The sequence below is a fragment of the Felis catus genome, chromosome D2, assembly GCF_018350175.1.
Source record: "Felis catus isolate Fca126 chromosome D2, F.catus_Fca126_mat1.0, whole genome shotgun sequence".
Taxonomy (NCBI): Eukaryota; Metazoa; Chordata; class Mammalia; order Carnivora; family Felidae; genus Felis; species Felis catus.
Window position 1 is genome coordinate 49,369,730 of NC_058378.1, and position 16,516 is coordinate 49,386,245.

The 16,516-nt window shown below is 40.2% G+C and overlaps 1 protein-coding gene and 1 long non-coding RNA gene across 15 annotated transcripts in view; one reads left to right on the forward strand and one right to left on the reverse strand.

The window, feature by feature from the left end:
* ZNF239 (zinc finger protein 239) overlaps positions 1-16,516 on the forward strand; it is a 110,865-nt gene that overhangs the window by 3,810 nt on the left and 90,539 nt on the right. For 6 of the 14 annotated variants that reach the window (XM_019814169.3, XM_045040369.1, XM_045040370.1 and 3 more), the window contains one exon: positions 10,281-12,106. The exons of 7 other annotated variants lie outside the window; for them this stretch is intronic. In XM_019814169.3, the coding sequence (XP_019669728.3) occupies positions 10,510-11,766 (1,257 nt within the window). In that variant the 5' untranslated portion in view covers positions 10,281-10,509 and the 3' untranslated portion in view covers positions 11,767-12,106. Of the gene's footprint in view, positions 1-895; positions 3,632-10,280; positions 12,107-16,516 lie in introns of those variants that run through there. One more of the 14 variants, XR_006587127.1, reaches the window with a different exon arrangement.
* Positions 379-10,285, reverse strand: LOC123380839. The gene is made up of 2 exons (XR_006587138.1): positions 9,854-10,285; positions 379-1,214 (listed from the first exon to the last, which is right to left on the reverse strand). It is a non-coding gene; the product is annotated as an uncharacterized LOC123380839 (long non-coding RNA).

Genomic DNA, 16,516 nt, shown 5'->3' on the forward strand with positions numbered 1-16,516 from the left:
GGTGGGAACAGGAAACTGCTAGTCCCATGACCTTTCCCTTTGGTTAGCCTTCAGGATACTGAGTCTACCTTGGGTGTATAATTCATTAGCTCCACTGATATCAGGGGAGACTGTTCATTATTCAGATTCCTTCGCCCAGCTTTGTCTTTGGCAGAACCACTATTTTCTTTCCCTTTATCACACTGATAACCTTTCATGTGGCCCACTGTCCTACCATTTCTTATCCCGGAATCTTTAGTCTACTGCAGAGTTAGTAGTCCATCAACACATCCTTTCCATTCTTGACATGGAATTCTCCCCACCACTTTATCTGTGGGATCTTAAAAAATTAGTAACTCAGTCTTTCAGTCTCTGGATTGAAAAATGACAAAACTAGTATTTTAAAGACTTGGTAAGGATTTATTGTGGTCTAGAATAAGAAACGGGGGCCTTACCTACAACGGTGGCAGTGAAATAAAGGAGAGGTAACACTTTGAAGGGAGATTTAGGAGAGAAGGGTTCACAAGATCTGAAGTGGTTTGAAATTACTGAGGTAGGGCGGGAGTCTTAGACCATCCAGATGACTGAGTGGAAGGAAGATGGTTAAAAAATGAAAGGGGAAAAAAGATAATTGATGGACTTGAATTTCAAAAGGAAGAAGATTGAATCTAGAATGCGACGGGAGAGGTTAGCCTCATACATAAAGAAACCTTGTTCTCTGAGGTTGAGAAAAAAAACGTCTGGTGGAAAGAAGTGGCTAATCCTAATGCTTGACGTTCCCCTGGCCCCTGTCCTCACGGGTGTATGTATGGCACCCTGAGGCAGCAACCTCCACTTCTGCCGCCTTTCTTTCCCACCTTCACGCAGGAACTTGCAGGCTTCTTGAGCCCAATCTCATCTCTCTCTCTCTCCTCAGATACAGTGGAGACCTGAGAGCTTGGGAGGAAACTGCTGCCTTCCCTCATCATTACCTTCCACTGGTGACAAGTAGGGTAGTCCTATCGTTCCTGCAAGCGGCCTGGTTGTCTTCAGTTTCCTGAGGCGCGAGTGGGTAGAGCCCCTTCAGCCTCAGGCCTGAGGTGTTGGAGTTCTGACAGTTAGCAGGTTCTTCCCTGGCCCAGAGTTGAGCTGCTTCTGTGGCTTCACTTCGTTCTCATTTTACGTATATTCTGTCAGTCTGCTTTTTAGGTGTGGCCTGTAGGCTGGTGGCAGCCCACAGACGGCTTGTTACCAGTCTGCAAAGACACAAGGAGAGACACTGAGAGTGTTTAAAATAATTCAACATTTTAATAATAATTTAATAAGTTAAAAATGGCTTCGGTATTTTCTATGTCTGGGTTTTTATTTTCTAGTAACTCTTTTTTATTGTATTTTACAAAAATGTGACAAGTCTGACATATTGGAAACTTTTTAAAAGAAAGTATTCCTTCACTAGAGGTAATTTGAGAAGTGTTGCTCCATCCACAGAACTCTGGAAGGAACCAGAGTCACTGTGAAGTTAACTAAATAAATGTTTGGACGCCTGTTAAATGACAGGCATTGCTTGAGGATGCAAGGATCAGACACCTCTCTGTTCTTAAGTAACATATATCTTAGTGGGGAGAGATGGTAAATAAGAAAGCAAATGAATAAATAAGGAAATGAGATAAGGCATAAGTAGTGCAAAGAAATGAAAACAAAGAGAAGTGATAGTTTCTGGATGCTACTGTGGATTAGACCATCAAGGAAATGCTTCTCTGACGAGCGGTAGTTCAGCTGAGACCTGAATGAAAAGGAACCAGGTGTGTGTGGATGTGGGAAAAGAATGTTCTGGGCAGAGGGGACAGCCAGTTTAAAGGCCCTAAGTTGGGATAGGTTTGATGTTGTCAGGGACCTGCAAGGTCACTGCGGCCAAGTATGACACGTAGGGAGGAGTGACTTGGGTTGAAGTTGGAGAAGTGACAGGACCCCAGTCTGTGAAGCTTTGCAGACTAAGATGAAGGGTCTGGATTTTACTCGATGTCCGTTGCAAACCCCTTTGGAGGGTTTCCTGCCTGATGTGATGTTTTAAAAGATCACCCTGGCTACTATGTGGAAAATTCATTGTGTGCGGTAGCAAGTGTGGAAGCAGACAAATTGGGAGGTTGGTACAATTCAAACTTAATATGGCTGTGCTCATAATCATAATCTCCAAGGTGGAGAGAAGTGAGTAGATTCTGATGTGTTTTAGAGATAGAATCGATAGGACTTGGTATGGATAAAATGTGAGGAAGAGAGGAGAGAATCAAAATGACTTCTAGGACTTTGGCTTCAGCAACTGGGTGGGTTGTGTGGTCATTTACTAAAATGAGGACCCCCTAGGCAAAAGCAGATATTGATGGAGATTTTTAGGAGCAAGAGTTCCACTGGGGCCTATTAAATTTTAAATGCCTCCTAGACAGCCAAGTGCAGATGTTAAGTGGGATTTGGAGTGTAGAGGTAAGGGGAAACATTGCTGGGAATACCTAAGGATAGTATTTTATGGTATGTGTGTATGTGCTATTTTCTTTTTTCCAGGAACGTTCAACTACTTAGTTTAGAAGTAGAAAGAACATGATTGATAGGACTAGGGAAAGACTTGAAATCAGAAGTATACTTTGGGGGGGAAAAAAAGAAGTATACTTTGGCTGGGAGGAAAAAAAAAAAAGGAGGAGTTAGCAGGTGGTGCTCTTGATAAAAGAGGTGTGATGGAAGAGAAAGAACAGGAAGATGTTTTTAAAGAGTAGGATAGTAAGAGATTAATATTTCAAAAGCAGGGTGGTCCATATAGCAAAATGGCCCTGGTTATGGTTATTGAGTTTGAAGAAATGAGGCAGAGATGATTAGCACTAAAGTAGCTAAGAAACGTGAAGTTAGAGTGTTTAGCAAATTGTTCTCTTGAGTGTTGAGATTATCAGGATAGTGATAGGAATGGGTGGAAAAAACAACTCAGCAATGTCATGAGATGACAGTGACAAGGAAAGATTCAGTAACTGGACAGCTTAAGCTTGGGTGAGTTATGGACAGGAAGGGAAGGATTTGGATAAAAATAGCAAAGTGGATGAGAAGAGAAAGTTGTTCCAACAAAACTTGACTTAAATGACTCGTGTCCCTGAACTATACTCTTCTGTACCCTTCTTGTCCAGTGCTACCAACCCCACATTCCTTCCAAGGCATTTGTGCAAATGGTTGCCAGTTGAGGAGAAATGTGCTAAATGTTTTAGAAGCTAGTAACATTCAAGGATGTTTCTTGGGGCTTCACTGAGGAAGGGCAAGGCTGTCTGGACTCTGCTCAGAGGAAGCTGCACTGAGCTGTGATGCTGGAGAACCACAGTTGGTCTCCATAGGTAAGAACATGAGCCTGGACACCTGCCTATTAGAATCTTTGTTTCTTCAAATTTAAATAGTGATGGGGCCCCAGGGGTGTAGTTTAGGAATTGATGTTTCCTAAAATTTTTTTTTTTTTTTTTTGGCACAAAGGATGTTTCTGATTATTCTATGCAGCCAAAGAATTTGGCTTGTTAAGAATTGGAGAATGTAGGGGCGCCTGGGTGCTTCAGTTGGTTAAGCATCTGAATCTTGGCTTCAGCTCAGGTCATGATCTCACAGTTCATGAATTCGAGTCCACACTGGGCTCTCGTCTGACAGTGTGGAGCCTGCTTGGGATTCTCTCTCTCCCTCTCTGCCCCTCTTCTGCTGACATGCGTGCTCGCTCGTTCTCTCTCTCTCAAAATAAATAAATAAACTTTAAATTAAAAAAAAGAATTGGAGAATGTAGCTTTACTGAGTCATCTTAAAAACCATATCCCTTATAAAATCATCTCTTGGGACTGAATTTGCTTTCTGTACAGTTACCCGATCCTTCTTGTCTCCCAGTTGTGATCTCTCAGACCAAGGTGAAGATCATTATATAATGGAAAATAAACTCCAAAGGAATCAGTTAGGCATCATGGCAGATTATAAGCCCAGGCTAATTCATGAAAGAGGAGTCCCTTTTTTAATATTCCTGGAGTTCTCTCTGAAGTTCTCTGGTCTGTGGAGAAAGCTAAGGCCTCAAAGGATAGTCTCCACATACTGATCTCCCTTTTTCTAGTCACTTACTCCCCCCCCCCCCCACTTCCTTTTCAGAAGTTTGTGGTCTTTCCCATTTACACTGACCTTCTTATCTGAACTCTTGTCTTTTCCCACATTTTCCCCACATTGGCCTTGTACTATCTCTGCTTGACTTTATTTTCATTAAATAACCCTTGCCCTACCATGTCTAGTTTCCATTGCTTCTTTTCTTACACATTCAGGGATTTATCCATCTCCCCTTCTGAATAGAAGAAAATACTTTTGATGAGACAAAATTTCATACCATAAAGAAAAATATGGATATAACTGACAGTTTTTCTCAAAAAACATTTTGACTGCTTAAATCAAAGAAGTTAAACATTTTTGATATAATAATTCATTTTTAGGTATCTACTATAAGGAAATAATCAGTACTCCAACCGAAAATCATGGAGAATGATAAGTCATTATAGAATTATTTAAAATACTGAAGGGGCACCTGGGTGACTCAGTCAGTTAAGCATTCAACTCTTGATTTTGGCTCAGGTCATGATCTCACGGTTCATGAGTTTGAGCCCTGCATCAGTCTCTGTGTTGGCAGTGCAGAACCTGCTTGGGATTCTCTCTCTCCCTCTTTCTGTGACCCTCCCCCACTTGTTCTCTCTCTCTCAAGATAGATAGATAGATAGATAATAGATAGATAGATAGATAGATAGATAGATAGATAGATAGATAGATAGATAAAATGAAATGGTGAAAAAATTACTCACCAAACATATCAGAGGGTGTTGGTTATACAAATTATAGTGGAACATATAAGAGAAAAATGTGTACCCATTAAAAAATGTAATGATAAAAAATTTTTAGGGGCGCTTGGGTGGCTCAGTCAGTTGAGTATCTGATTCTTGATTTTGGTGCTGGTCATGGTCCTAGGGTCATGGAATTGAGTCCCATGTGGGGCTCCATGGAGCCTGCTTAGGCTTCTCTCTCCCTCTGTCCCTCTCTCCCACTTGTGTTCTGTCTCTAAAATAAAAAAAAAAAATTGTTTTAAATAATTTTAAATGTTTGTTTATTTATTTTGAGAGAGAGAGAGTGAGCATGGTGAGGCGGAGAGAGGGAGAGAGAGAATCCCAAGCAGCCTCCACACTCAGCACTCAGTGTGGAGCCTGACACAAGGTTCGATCTCTTGAACTGCTAGATCATGACCTGAGCCAAAATCAAGAGTTGATGCTCAACCGACTGAGCCACCCAGGCGCCCCCACAAAAGGCTTTTTCACAGATGTAAGATACATATATACTTACTAGATTAAACCATGTGAAATTGCCATCCCGTAGTAAAAACAGACATTGTACAAAACCACCAAAAAGAAATAGCCTGTAATAATGGCTATCAGGGTTTTTTTCCTGCCTCTGTCCACATGGTTCTCTTCCCTCAGTGACTATGGCTCTTGAACCATTATTTTCAACTAAACCTGGGAGGTGAGGCAAGCACCACAGAGTGAAGAAGTCCCTGTAAGTAGTGAGAGGCCTGTGCTTTCATTTTCTTTATATAAACATAATGCCTGTGCTCTATGCTTCCAGTTTCAGTCTCAGTGCTAGGTTTTCATTTTTCATTGATAAAACATTGAATGTGGATGTCCAACATTTTTTAATGCAAGTAAGATATAAAAATCTCAAAAATTGGGGCACCTGGGTGGCTCAGTTAAGTGTCCAACTCTTGATCTCTGCTCAGGTCTTGACCTCAGGGCCCAGATTCAGGCTGCGCATTGGGCTCCATGGAACCCCCCTAAAAAAAAAAACTCAAACTCCCTCTCTCTCTCTGCCCTTTCCTTCTTGCTCTCTGTTTCTCTCGCTCTCAAAAATAAATACACATTAAAAAAAAAAAGGGGGGGTGGGGCACCTGAGTGGCTCAGTCTGTTAAGTGTCCAACTTTGGCTCAGGTCATGGTCTCATGGTTCGTGGGTTCGAGCCCTGTGTCAGGCTCTGTGCTGACAGTTCAGAGCCTAGAGTCTGCTTCGGATTCTGTGTCTCCCTCTCTCTCTGCCCCTCCCTTGCTCACACTCTGTCTCTGTCTCTCAAAAATAAATAAATGTAAAAAAAAAAATTTCTTTAATAAGTAAATAAATTATTAAAGCTATACTACAAAAATAAAAAGGTGCACAGTGTAAACCTTCCTTCATGTCCCTAACTCCCCTCTACCCAGGTTGTGGTCATTTGCTGTCACAAGCCATCTGCAGTGACTAAATCTCCTGCAGTTATCATTTCACAAGTCTACCTGGAAATCTGAAGAATGAAACTCCCAAGCCAAAATATGAAGTGCATACATTTGTGATTTTGATCATTGTCAAAATGTCCTTCTTGGGGGTGTTACAAATTTACACTCACAAGCAGTGTGTTTTCAGGCTTTTGGTTTTTGCCATTTTAACAGGTGGAAAATGGTTTCTCAGTATAGTTTTAATGTTTATTATAATATACTGCTAATTTTCAGTTTATCAGTATTTTATATTTTATATTGACTTATTTAAATCATAAATGAGGGTTTAGCTCTTTTACATTATTTTCCCCAACATTCATCCACAATTAATGCTTACATTGCTTTGACTTCATAACGCTTGTTCCCTGCAGGGTAAAGTAGTGTACTATAATTACAGTTCCTTTTTTTTTTTTTTTTTTTTTTTTCCTTTCCTAAAGCTAATGCTTGCTTTTTAAAGTATTTTATTTGGGGTGATTTTCCATGCTGTTTTATAGTGGTTTGGTTAATTATTATAGTTTTCTCTTATGTAACAACAGTCGATTCAACTTAACTGTCTATTTTATTGACTTCTTTGCTCACTGCGATTTCTTGTATTGTGTATCATCTTCTTCACAATCACTTTTCCTCCAAATGGAAGATAATGCTCAATTATTTCAGGCTTCCACTATTGTTTATTGGTAGTTCGGTGTTAATATATTAATTCTCATTTATTTGCACACAACCTGCCATTTCTGTCTGGATGCTTTTGTGTTTTCTGGTATTTTTTTTTCCCTTGAAGTCCTGAAGTTTCACATACAATTTTTAGCATTCAGTGAGCACTGAATTGTGTATTCTAAGAAATATTTTTATCTGTTACTGCTTTGATCATTTCTCTCCCTCCCTTCAGTCTTCACCATATTCACGGAACTACTACAAAATGGGCTTTTACTTTTATCTTTCCATCTGTCTCTTTTTTTACTCTGCATTCTAGGAGAATCCCTCAATCTTCCATCTTAGCCATGTGTTCATTTTGCTTCTCGACCCATTGAGATCGTAGACCTTAGGATCAGACAGCTTGACGGTAGCTGTGACATAAGTTACTTAACCTTTTCAACCTTGGGTTTCCTCATGTGTAGAATGGATGTCATAAGAGTGCCTCTTACATAAGATTGTGCAACTAGTGCCTGAGTATTTCAAATGGGCATGACAGGGATAGTTGTAATCCTTTTCAGTCCTTTTATTAATTTGAAAGAATTCTGATTATTTTTCATAGCAATGTGTTTATATTTTATTAGATTATGTTGTTTTTCTAGATGCGATATCCTCTCAGATTTCTCTGGGATTTTAATTACGTACCTTTTAAATTCTGTTTCCTCTGGTCATTATTTCTTGAGTTTATGCCAGTCTTCATTTATGTTAGTTTTCTGCTTTTTTTTTTCTAGTCTGCTTATATTGTTTTTATTGTCTCATTTTTTTTTCAAAAGGCTTATGTTCACAGTATGACACTGGAGTATGTATCCTCAGCTGATGCTTGGCCCTCTTTGGTGCATGCATGCTGTACTTATAGAGGACACCTCTGCTGATTGGGTTTGAGACAGATATAAGAATCCAGATGGTGGGTGGTTGTAAACCCCTTTTTTAAGGTTGCCTTTTCAGTGCAAAATTACCTGGGATGTGCCCTGCTTCTCAATCTCTAGCTCTGAGGTATCTCTCTTATCAGAAATCCCACTTCCAGGGTTACCTCGAGCCTTATTTTGGACACATGTGGAGTCAGTTGCTTCTTTTTGTACTTTAATCAACCCTTTCATTGTGCAGGTTCAGTATTACCTCAACTTCTGGTTTTCTCTCCAGCCCAAATAATACTATTAGGAGTTTTTCTTTGGCAGACCATTTATTTTGTTCTTGAGGCTTTCTGTGGGGCCACTACCCTTAGCTACCCAATGTTTCATTTTTTTGTAGGGAAGAAGGTGCTTGGGAGAGTGGTGCTGCTAATGGCAACAACTTGTCCAGCCATTAGAAATGCCTAACATTAGGGGTGCCTCGGTGGCTCAGTCGGTTAAGTGTCTGACTTCAGCTCAGGTCATGATCTCGCGGTCTGTGAGTTCGAGCCCTGCGTCAGGCTCTGTGCTGACATCTCAGAGCCTGGAGCCTGCTTTGGATTCTGTGTCTCCGTCTCTGGCCCTTCCCCTCTTGAACTCTGTCTCTCTCTCTCTCTCTCTCTCTCTCTCTCTCCAAAGTAGATAAACAAAACTAAAAAAAAAAAAAGAAAAAAAAGAAATGCCTAATATGAATTAATAAACATGTTTCCAGGGTAAACCTCTCTTTATAACTGTTGATTCTGAGTTTGGAATTTGAATTTCTAGGATTTGTTGAGATCTTAGTCTTTTGGAAGCCCTTTTCTCTGTATGTGATTTGAGCTGTGCATTTGGGTTTTGGTTTTTTTGTTTGTTTATTTGTTTTTGGTTTTTGTTTTGTTTTGCTTTGTTTTGTTTTTTGGTTTTTTTTTTTTGGATTCTCCATCAGTTCTCATTCATCTGCTCTTTATCATCTAGGAGCTTCTCAACATTTTTATTCTGCTAATTGTGGCCTATTTTTACAAGACTATTGTGGACTTCTTTTTTGTCACCTCAGTGTAATATTAAGATACTCACTCTAATTTTTTTGATGAACATACATACTAGTAAGTCTAAAATCTACATTCCTGGCACAGTTCTCTCTCAGGAGTTCCAGGCCCATACTACTGAACAGTACAAGAACACCACAAATTAAACAAGGCAAAGTTTGTGTTTGTTATTGGTCCCCACTTTCCCATTCCAGCCTGTCTTACCAAGTACACCCCCATACCTGGTCAATTCAAGTAAGGAACTTAAGGATCCTGGTGGGTGCCTCCTTCCCCTCCTAAGTTTAGTTAGTCATCATGTGATTTACAATGAATTTCTCCCTTTGTCTTGATAACCATCCTTATCACTTTGCTTCTGATTTGCTGCAGCAATTGTTTCTCTACCTAAAGTCTTGCTTATTTCTGATGGTGTTTAAAATCACAAAATCAGGGGCGCCTGGGTGGCGCAGTCGGTTGAGCGTCCGACTTCAGCCAGGTCACGATCTCGCGGTCCGTGGGTTCGAGCCCCGCGTCGGGCTCTGGGCTGATGGCTCGGAGCCTGGAGCCTGTTTCCGATTCTGTGTCTCCCTCTCTCTCTGCCCCTCCCCCTTTCATGCTCTGTCTGTCTCTGTCCCAAAAATAAAAAAAATAAAAAACGTTGAAAAAAAATCACAAAATCAGGTATTTTGCTCCCCATTGAAGTCCTTTAAATCCCTGAGGGTTGTAATCCTAAATCCTTATAGTACACGCCAAGCCCTTTGTTCTGGCTCCTGCCTTCCTCTTCAGAGCACACTTTTTACCACTGTCACCTGTTTTATATCCTCCACAAGGAGTTGTGTATAGTTTTCTGGAGCATGTCATCTTTTCTCTGCATTTTCACTTTTTTTCCCCCCCTTCCATTTGCTCCCAGAAATCTTCCCCAAGGTTTGGGTTGAATGCCTGTACTCTGTGCTCCCATGACTGGCTGTGCGTGCATCTGTTGTCATACTTACGGTTATCACTGTTGATACTGTCTTTCTTCCTAGTAGGCTCTAGCTTGTTAAGCAGAAGAATTTCTATTTTCTTCTTTGTATCCCCAGCACCTTTTAAAGTGGGTTACCAATTTAAATGCAAATTTAATTAAAGTACAATGAAGTAAAGTGAAATGAAATGTTATTTGTGACAAGGACACATTCATTGCCTATGCAAGGTTAGGGGACGAACAGTTTTTTTTTTGTTTGTTTAAAAGCTGAGACAAGATTTCTGCCTTGTGTAGCTAAGCCTTCTCTCCTTCTGACATTAACCCAAAGGACATGACTATAAGGACGAGACTGAACCTTTTCCTAGTTACTAAATCTTCAAGCATTAGGCATTCTAGTTCCAAAATCTTGAAATCTACTCTTTGTATGTTCTTATCACTGAATTCTCTTTGTTCCCTAGGAGATTTGAATGAAAATTCTATGGATAATCTTCAAGAAAAAAGACTTAGGGATCTATTACGTAGGGGCTTTTCTGCTGGCTAATTTTAGAAGATATGGCCAGCACAATAACAGAGTCAGGATTGTATTGTGAATCTTCCAGGAGAAGGGTACGGGAATCCTGAACTAGATTTTTCCCTTTGTCAGAAGTAGGGAAAAGCATCTTCTGTATTTCTAGAAACAAGAGCAGTATGGTGACTCTTCAAAGTGATGATTATAAAAACATGGCAAGTGAAGAATATTTGTCTTTGAAAGTCCCAAGCCAAGTGGCCACAAAGGGCTCCTCAGTGACTTTCTGCAAAAATGAGCCCCAGGATCCTCAGAAAAGTAAAAGTCTGTTTATAACCGAAGAAGGCACTGAGAGAAAAGTCTTGGGAGGAGAAAGTCCTCCCATGGACCATTGTTCAGAGAACCTTCAAATTAAACTTTTGTCTGATGTAACAGAACTGGTCTCGCCATTGGTCAGTGGTGAGGCGACTTGCCAGAATGGCCAGTTGAGAGGATCTTTGGATCGCTTTGACTGTAACTGCAAAGACACTTGTGGTTGGAAATCACAAGTGGTCGGTCGTAGTCATCGGAGAGCTCATACAGAGGAGAAACCCTGTAGCCATTACCACTGCAGGAAAAGACATAACAACAGCTCAGGCAGTAATCCGTGTGAGAAAATCCACCCTGCAGAGAAGCTACACAGATGTAGTCAGTGTGGTAAGGACTTCAGCGAGCGCTCAGAACTACTACTTCATCAAAGACGCCACGCAGAAGAAAAGCCCTACAAATGTGAGCAGTGTGGGAAGGGCTTCACGAGGAGCTCCAGTCTCCTCATCCATCGAGCAGTCCACACGGATGAGAAACCCTATAAGTGTGACAAGTGCGGAAAAGGCTTCACAAGGAGTTCAAGTCTGCTCATTCATCACGCAGTCCATACAGGCGAGAAGCCTTATAAATGTGACAAGTGCGGGAAGGGCTTTAGTCAGAGCTCCAAACTGCACATTCATCAACGAGTGCACACTGGCGAGAAGCCCTATGAGTGTGGGGAGTGTGGTATGAGCTTCAGTCAGCGCTCCAACCTGCACATCCACCAGCGAGTCCACACTGGGGAGAGGCCCTACAAATGTGGGGAATGTGGGAAGGGCTTCAGTCAGAGTTCGAACCTTCACATTCACCGGTGCATACACACAGGTGAGAAGCCCTTCCAGTGCTACGAATGTGGGAAGGGCTTTAGCCAGAGCTCTGATCTCCGCATCCATCTCAGAGTCCACACTGGAGAGAAGCCCTATCACTGTGGCAAGTGTGGGAAGGGATTTAGCCAGAGCTCAAAACTCCTCATCCACCAGAGAGTGCATACTGGAGAGAAGCCCTATGAGTGCAGCAAGTGTGGGAAGGGCTTCAGCCAGAGCTCCAACCTCCACATCCACCAGCGGGTTCATAGGAAAGATCCTATTAAATAAGGTCTACTGGAAAGACTTAAACATTTTTAATGTCACTCTTCCCTTTATATTCTCAGGAGAGAGATCATAGGTTATTCAGATATGTTCCCTCACTGAAATTTATTCATTCATTTAAAGTATTTAAGTACCAAGCACTTTGTCATGCTATACAGAGAACCGATTGTTCTGGTTCCTCGGATGGGTAGAGTGAAATATCTGTACTTTGCAGTTCAGCCAGTGTTATTAGAACTGTATATCCTACCCCGCATTTTTAAGTGCAAAAAACTTTATATTTGTGCAAGCAGAACATGTTTCCCTTTGTTCACATTCTGAGAAATTGAAACTCTGGTTTCTCTTCAAATCATGTGCCTTGTGTTTTTCCTATTTCCTTCCAGCCTTGATGAGCTCTCTCTGAACTGTGATTGCACGTGTTAGTTTTAGGTCAAAGGAGTGGTGGGAGATACTATGGGCATGAAATCTCTTGTGTTTATGAAAAAAATATACCAATACTGTGTGGCCACGTGGCAGGTGGTAGAGAGGAGCTACTTGTGTGGTACACCCCACACACTGTTTTACAGAATATTGAACCCACCCCCCTAAGGCAGCTGCCTAGGAACAGAAGTAGTTCTTTTTCCTGGGTGCGGCTGGTCTGTTGGGGTTCTTCCAGATCTCACCACTTCAGATGACCCCCCGCCACCAAACTAAAGCCAAATAGGGTACATATACCATGTTGAAACATAGCAGAAATGAAATATATCTAAATGTATTTAATTCCTCACTACCTCATTTCCTTAATTTTCTTCAGCACTCATGTCTGTGCTAAGCAAAACAAAGGAGTCCAGAGAGAAAATTTCTAGTATTTTTCTCTGGGCTTATCTCTTGTTTTAATATTTGCTGTACCCCCCAAAAGCCATTTGTTTTCACAGAATCCCCAGCCTGTTTAGGTCTCACTATAGATCTAGAAGTCTGATTTATAAAATTATTCTTATATTTGGCTGAAAGTACTTCACATAAAAATAGCTATATGGGGCACCTGGGTGGCTCAGTTGGTTAAGCCTCTGACTCCACTCAGGTCATGATCTCATATTTTGTGAGTTTGAACCCCATGAGAGGCTGTGTGCTGACTGCTCCGAGCCTGGAGCCTGTTTTCAGATTCTGTGTCTCCCTCTCTCTCTGCCCCTCCCTGCTCACACTCTGTCTCTCTCAAAAATAAATAAATGTGAAAAAAAATAGCTATATAAAAACATTTTAACCTATTTGGAGAGTATGTTTGGGATGACCAGGCTTAAAATATGCAATGTATCACATATAATTCACTTGCAGTGTGAAGCTAGGACACTTCAAAGAGACATTTGTCCCCTAGAAGTCGATACAAGAAGCAGAAGCAACAGTTGAAAGAAAAGTGATTATGTACATAACTAAATTGAAATTTACTATACAATGAGCAGCCCTCATTTTCTCACTAATGGTTAATGATTCCTCAAGCAGTTCTCAGGTGGTTACCTAGTGTTTCATTTCCCAGTTTTTCACCAATAACTAGTATCCATATATGAAAAATATGGATGCTTACTTATTAGCTTGAGAACATGGGGTTATAACTAATATATCCTGACCAAGGTAAGCTGAAGTAGTTAACTGGACATAGATAACAGGAAAAGTATACATTAATTTTGGGGAAACAGCTCATCTCTATTAAGGAATAAAGAAGAGAGATTAAGACATTTGCCTTTAAGAGATAGTTCTAGAATATTTGACTCCACCCTTGAGTAAGCGTTCCATATGCAATGATTAGGGTGATGATTAAGCTTCTGCTCTTTAGCCATTCCATAATGTCTCACTTGTTTGGGTACTCTAAGGCAACATCACAAATGATGTGATTCTGTTTCACCAGTCTCTAGAATAATGAATGAATGCCTCTCATTCCTTCTACCCTCATAGAGCATACCTGAGTATCTATTCAGGATTTCACTCTTTGTCACATATGTCTTCTAACTCCCTGATATATGGAATCTAACTGGGGTTTGGAGCCAAATATGATCACAAGAACCTGTGTGCTTTGAGGATAGAGGGAGGTCGGAAGTCCAAATCTCAAATGGTTATAAAATAGCTTATTTTTCCAAATTTCCTTTTATACATAACTTATGATATCAATGTTTTTAACTATGTTTAGCTTTTACTATTTTCTTTTAAGCATCATCTTCCTTAATACAATTGAAATATGATCAGAGTCCTTGGGAAGCATTTCACAGATTATGGGAAAGAAGTTTGTGGAAAAGAGGGATTTACACGTGAAAATACAGGGGGAACAACAGGGGATATGTCACATTTCATCAGATCTTAAGAAACCATTGATTGTGAAAAAAGCACTTTGCTAAGATACATCCCAATTTCATGAAAAAAATATATGTGTGCTTTAGGATTGCTGAAGAGGAGTTTTTTCAGAGTTCAGGGGTTGCCCTAGGCTTGATACTTGATTTGAACAAAGACCTTTGGCTATTCTCAGTAATCATCAGTTATATTCAATTGATAATTCTGTCACTATATAGGTTACAGATTATTTGTTGAGTACTTGGAACACTTTTACAATTCTTAAAAGTCTTACCTATTCATTGGGTGCTGTTCCTTCTGTATGGGTTGTTTAATATCTTAAAGTCAAAATACTAGTGAATATGTGATCACTACTTGTCACATTTCCAAATTATAATCTGTTTAACTTTTTTAAGATTTTATTTTTAAGTAATCTCTACAACAAACATGAGGCTCAAATTCCCAACCCCGAGATCAAGAGTTGCATGTGCTACCAACTGAGCCAGCCGGGCACCCCTGATATTTTAATTTTTCCTTCCCACCCCCCACCCTGACAGCCAGAGTTAGGGGATAGAACGAAATATGGAAATTCCCATGGCTTTGCCATTGTACTTTCATTGATGAGAAAGCATCATGACTGGTCATGGAGTACAAGACTATACCCTAGGTAATGAAAGCCAACAAAAGTTCAAAGCAACATGCCCAAAGAAGTTGCAAGAGTAAAACTGGCACCAGATTGGTACCTGAAGGCAGGTAATAACAGCAAGTAGGTTCAAGAGTTAGATCTGGGAAAAGCTAATACATAGGAACATGTGGCAAGGGCCACAGAAATGTCAGCGTATGGTCAACCCAAGCAAAATGACTAGCAGAGAAAAGGCTAGAAAATGCGCTTTTTGTTAAACATCTCTCTGGACAGCATTAAAATGCTAAAAAGAAATTTTTTACATTTATAAAACCACAGCAATAAAGAGGACAGGAGGAAGACCATAACAAACAAATCTCAACAACAATTTGAACGATGGAAGGGGGGTGGCTATTGTATCAGAGCAGAAACAGGCACCATTTAAACTGCTTGCGTATGAAGATAAGGACAAAAAGTAACCAGTTTGGCTCCAGTCTCAGAAATGCTTAATACTGTGGAAGACAGGAGTGAGACATGAAGGGAAAGCAGTGAAATTAATGGCCAGGTATATATGGAACATTCACTTAACCCTATACACCCATGCCCTCCTCTCCAACCCCTGTGCCCTTGCCAACCAGAGATTTACCCTTCAGCAAGAGGTGGGGAGTTCTTTGCAGAAATTGGCCCGGAGGGAGAGACCTGTATTCTGGCATTTGAGAATCCAACAGTAAAACAGTTATCTTCTATCTCCAATACTTATAGCTTCAAAATGCCAGAAATAAAAACTGATAAAATTGGGGCACGTGGGTTAAGTGTCTGACTTTGGCTCAGGTCATGATCTCTTGACTCATGAGTTCAAGCCCCACATTGGGCTCTATGCTGACAGCTCAGAGCTTGGAGCCTGTTTTGGATTCTGTAACTCCTTCTCTGCTGCCCCCCCCCCACACACACACACACACTCGTGCTCTGTCTCTCTCTCTCTCTCTCTCTCTCTCTCTCAAAAATAAAATAAAAACATTGAAAAAAATTTTTTGAATGATAAAATTGAAGGGTGCGTGGCTGACTCAGCCAGTGGAGCATGCGACACTTGATCTCAGAGTTGTGAGTTTGAGCCCTGTGTTGGGCTCAGAACCTACTTAAAAAAAAAAAAAAATCTGATAAAATTGAAATAAATGTAGACAAGTATGGTTATTTCAAGTATTTCCACACTTAAGTGATACCACAAATAGAAAATCAGTTAAGGGTGCTTAACCGAGTTACCCAGGTGAAGGGCAATCCAATTTTAAACAAAGACACGCTGAAACTCTGCAGAGTGTTCTTATGTTAGCTACTTGACTATTAAGATTCCCTTAAAGTTTTAAACTGTCAAAAAAAAAATCAGTTAAGGGTAAAAAAGACCATCAACTAATTTGATTAAATGGCATACATAGAACACCACCCAACAACAGCATAATGTACATTCTTTTCAGGTGCAAATATTGTGAGCTATAAAACGAGTTTCAAATGATTTAAAAGAATGGAAACTATACAAGGTACGTATAACCAGAAAATAATTAAATTAAAAATCACTAACAGATATCTGAAGAACCCCAGATATTTGGAAATTAAATCACCCTCCTAAATGAGCCATGAAGAGGAGGTAAAAAGGAAAATTTGAAAATATTTTGAGCTGAAAGTATATACCGAAATATTTGGATCTACTAAAGCAGTGTGGAATTTTAAACTTTATGCCAATAAATTCAACAACTTAGGTGAAATGTAAAAACTCCTTGACAAGCAAAAACTACCAAAACTCACTCAAGAAGAAAAGAAATGTGAGTAGTCCTAAAAGTTGAATTTGTA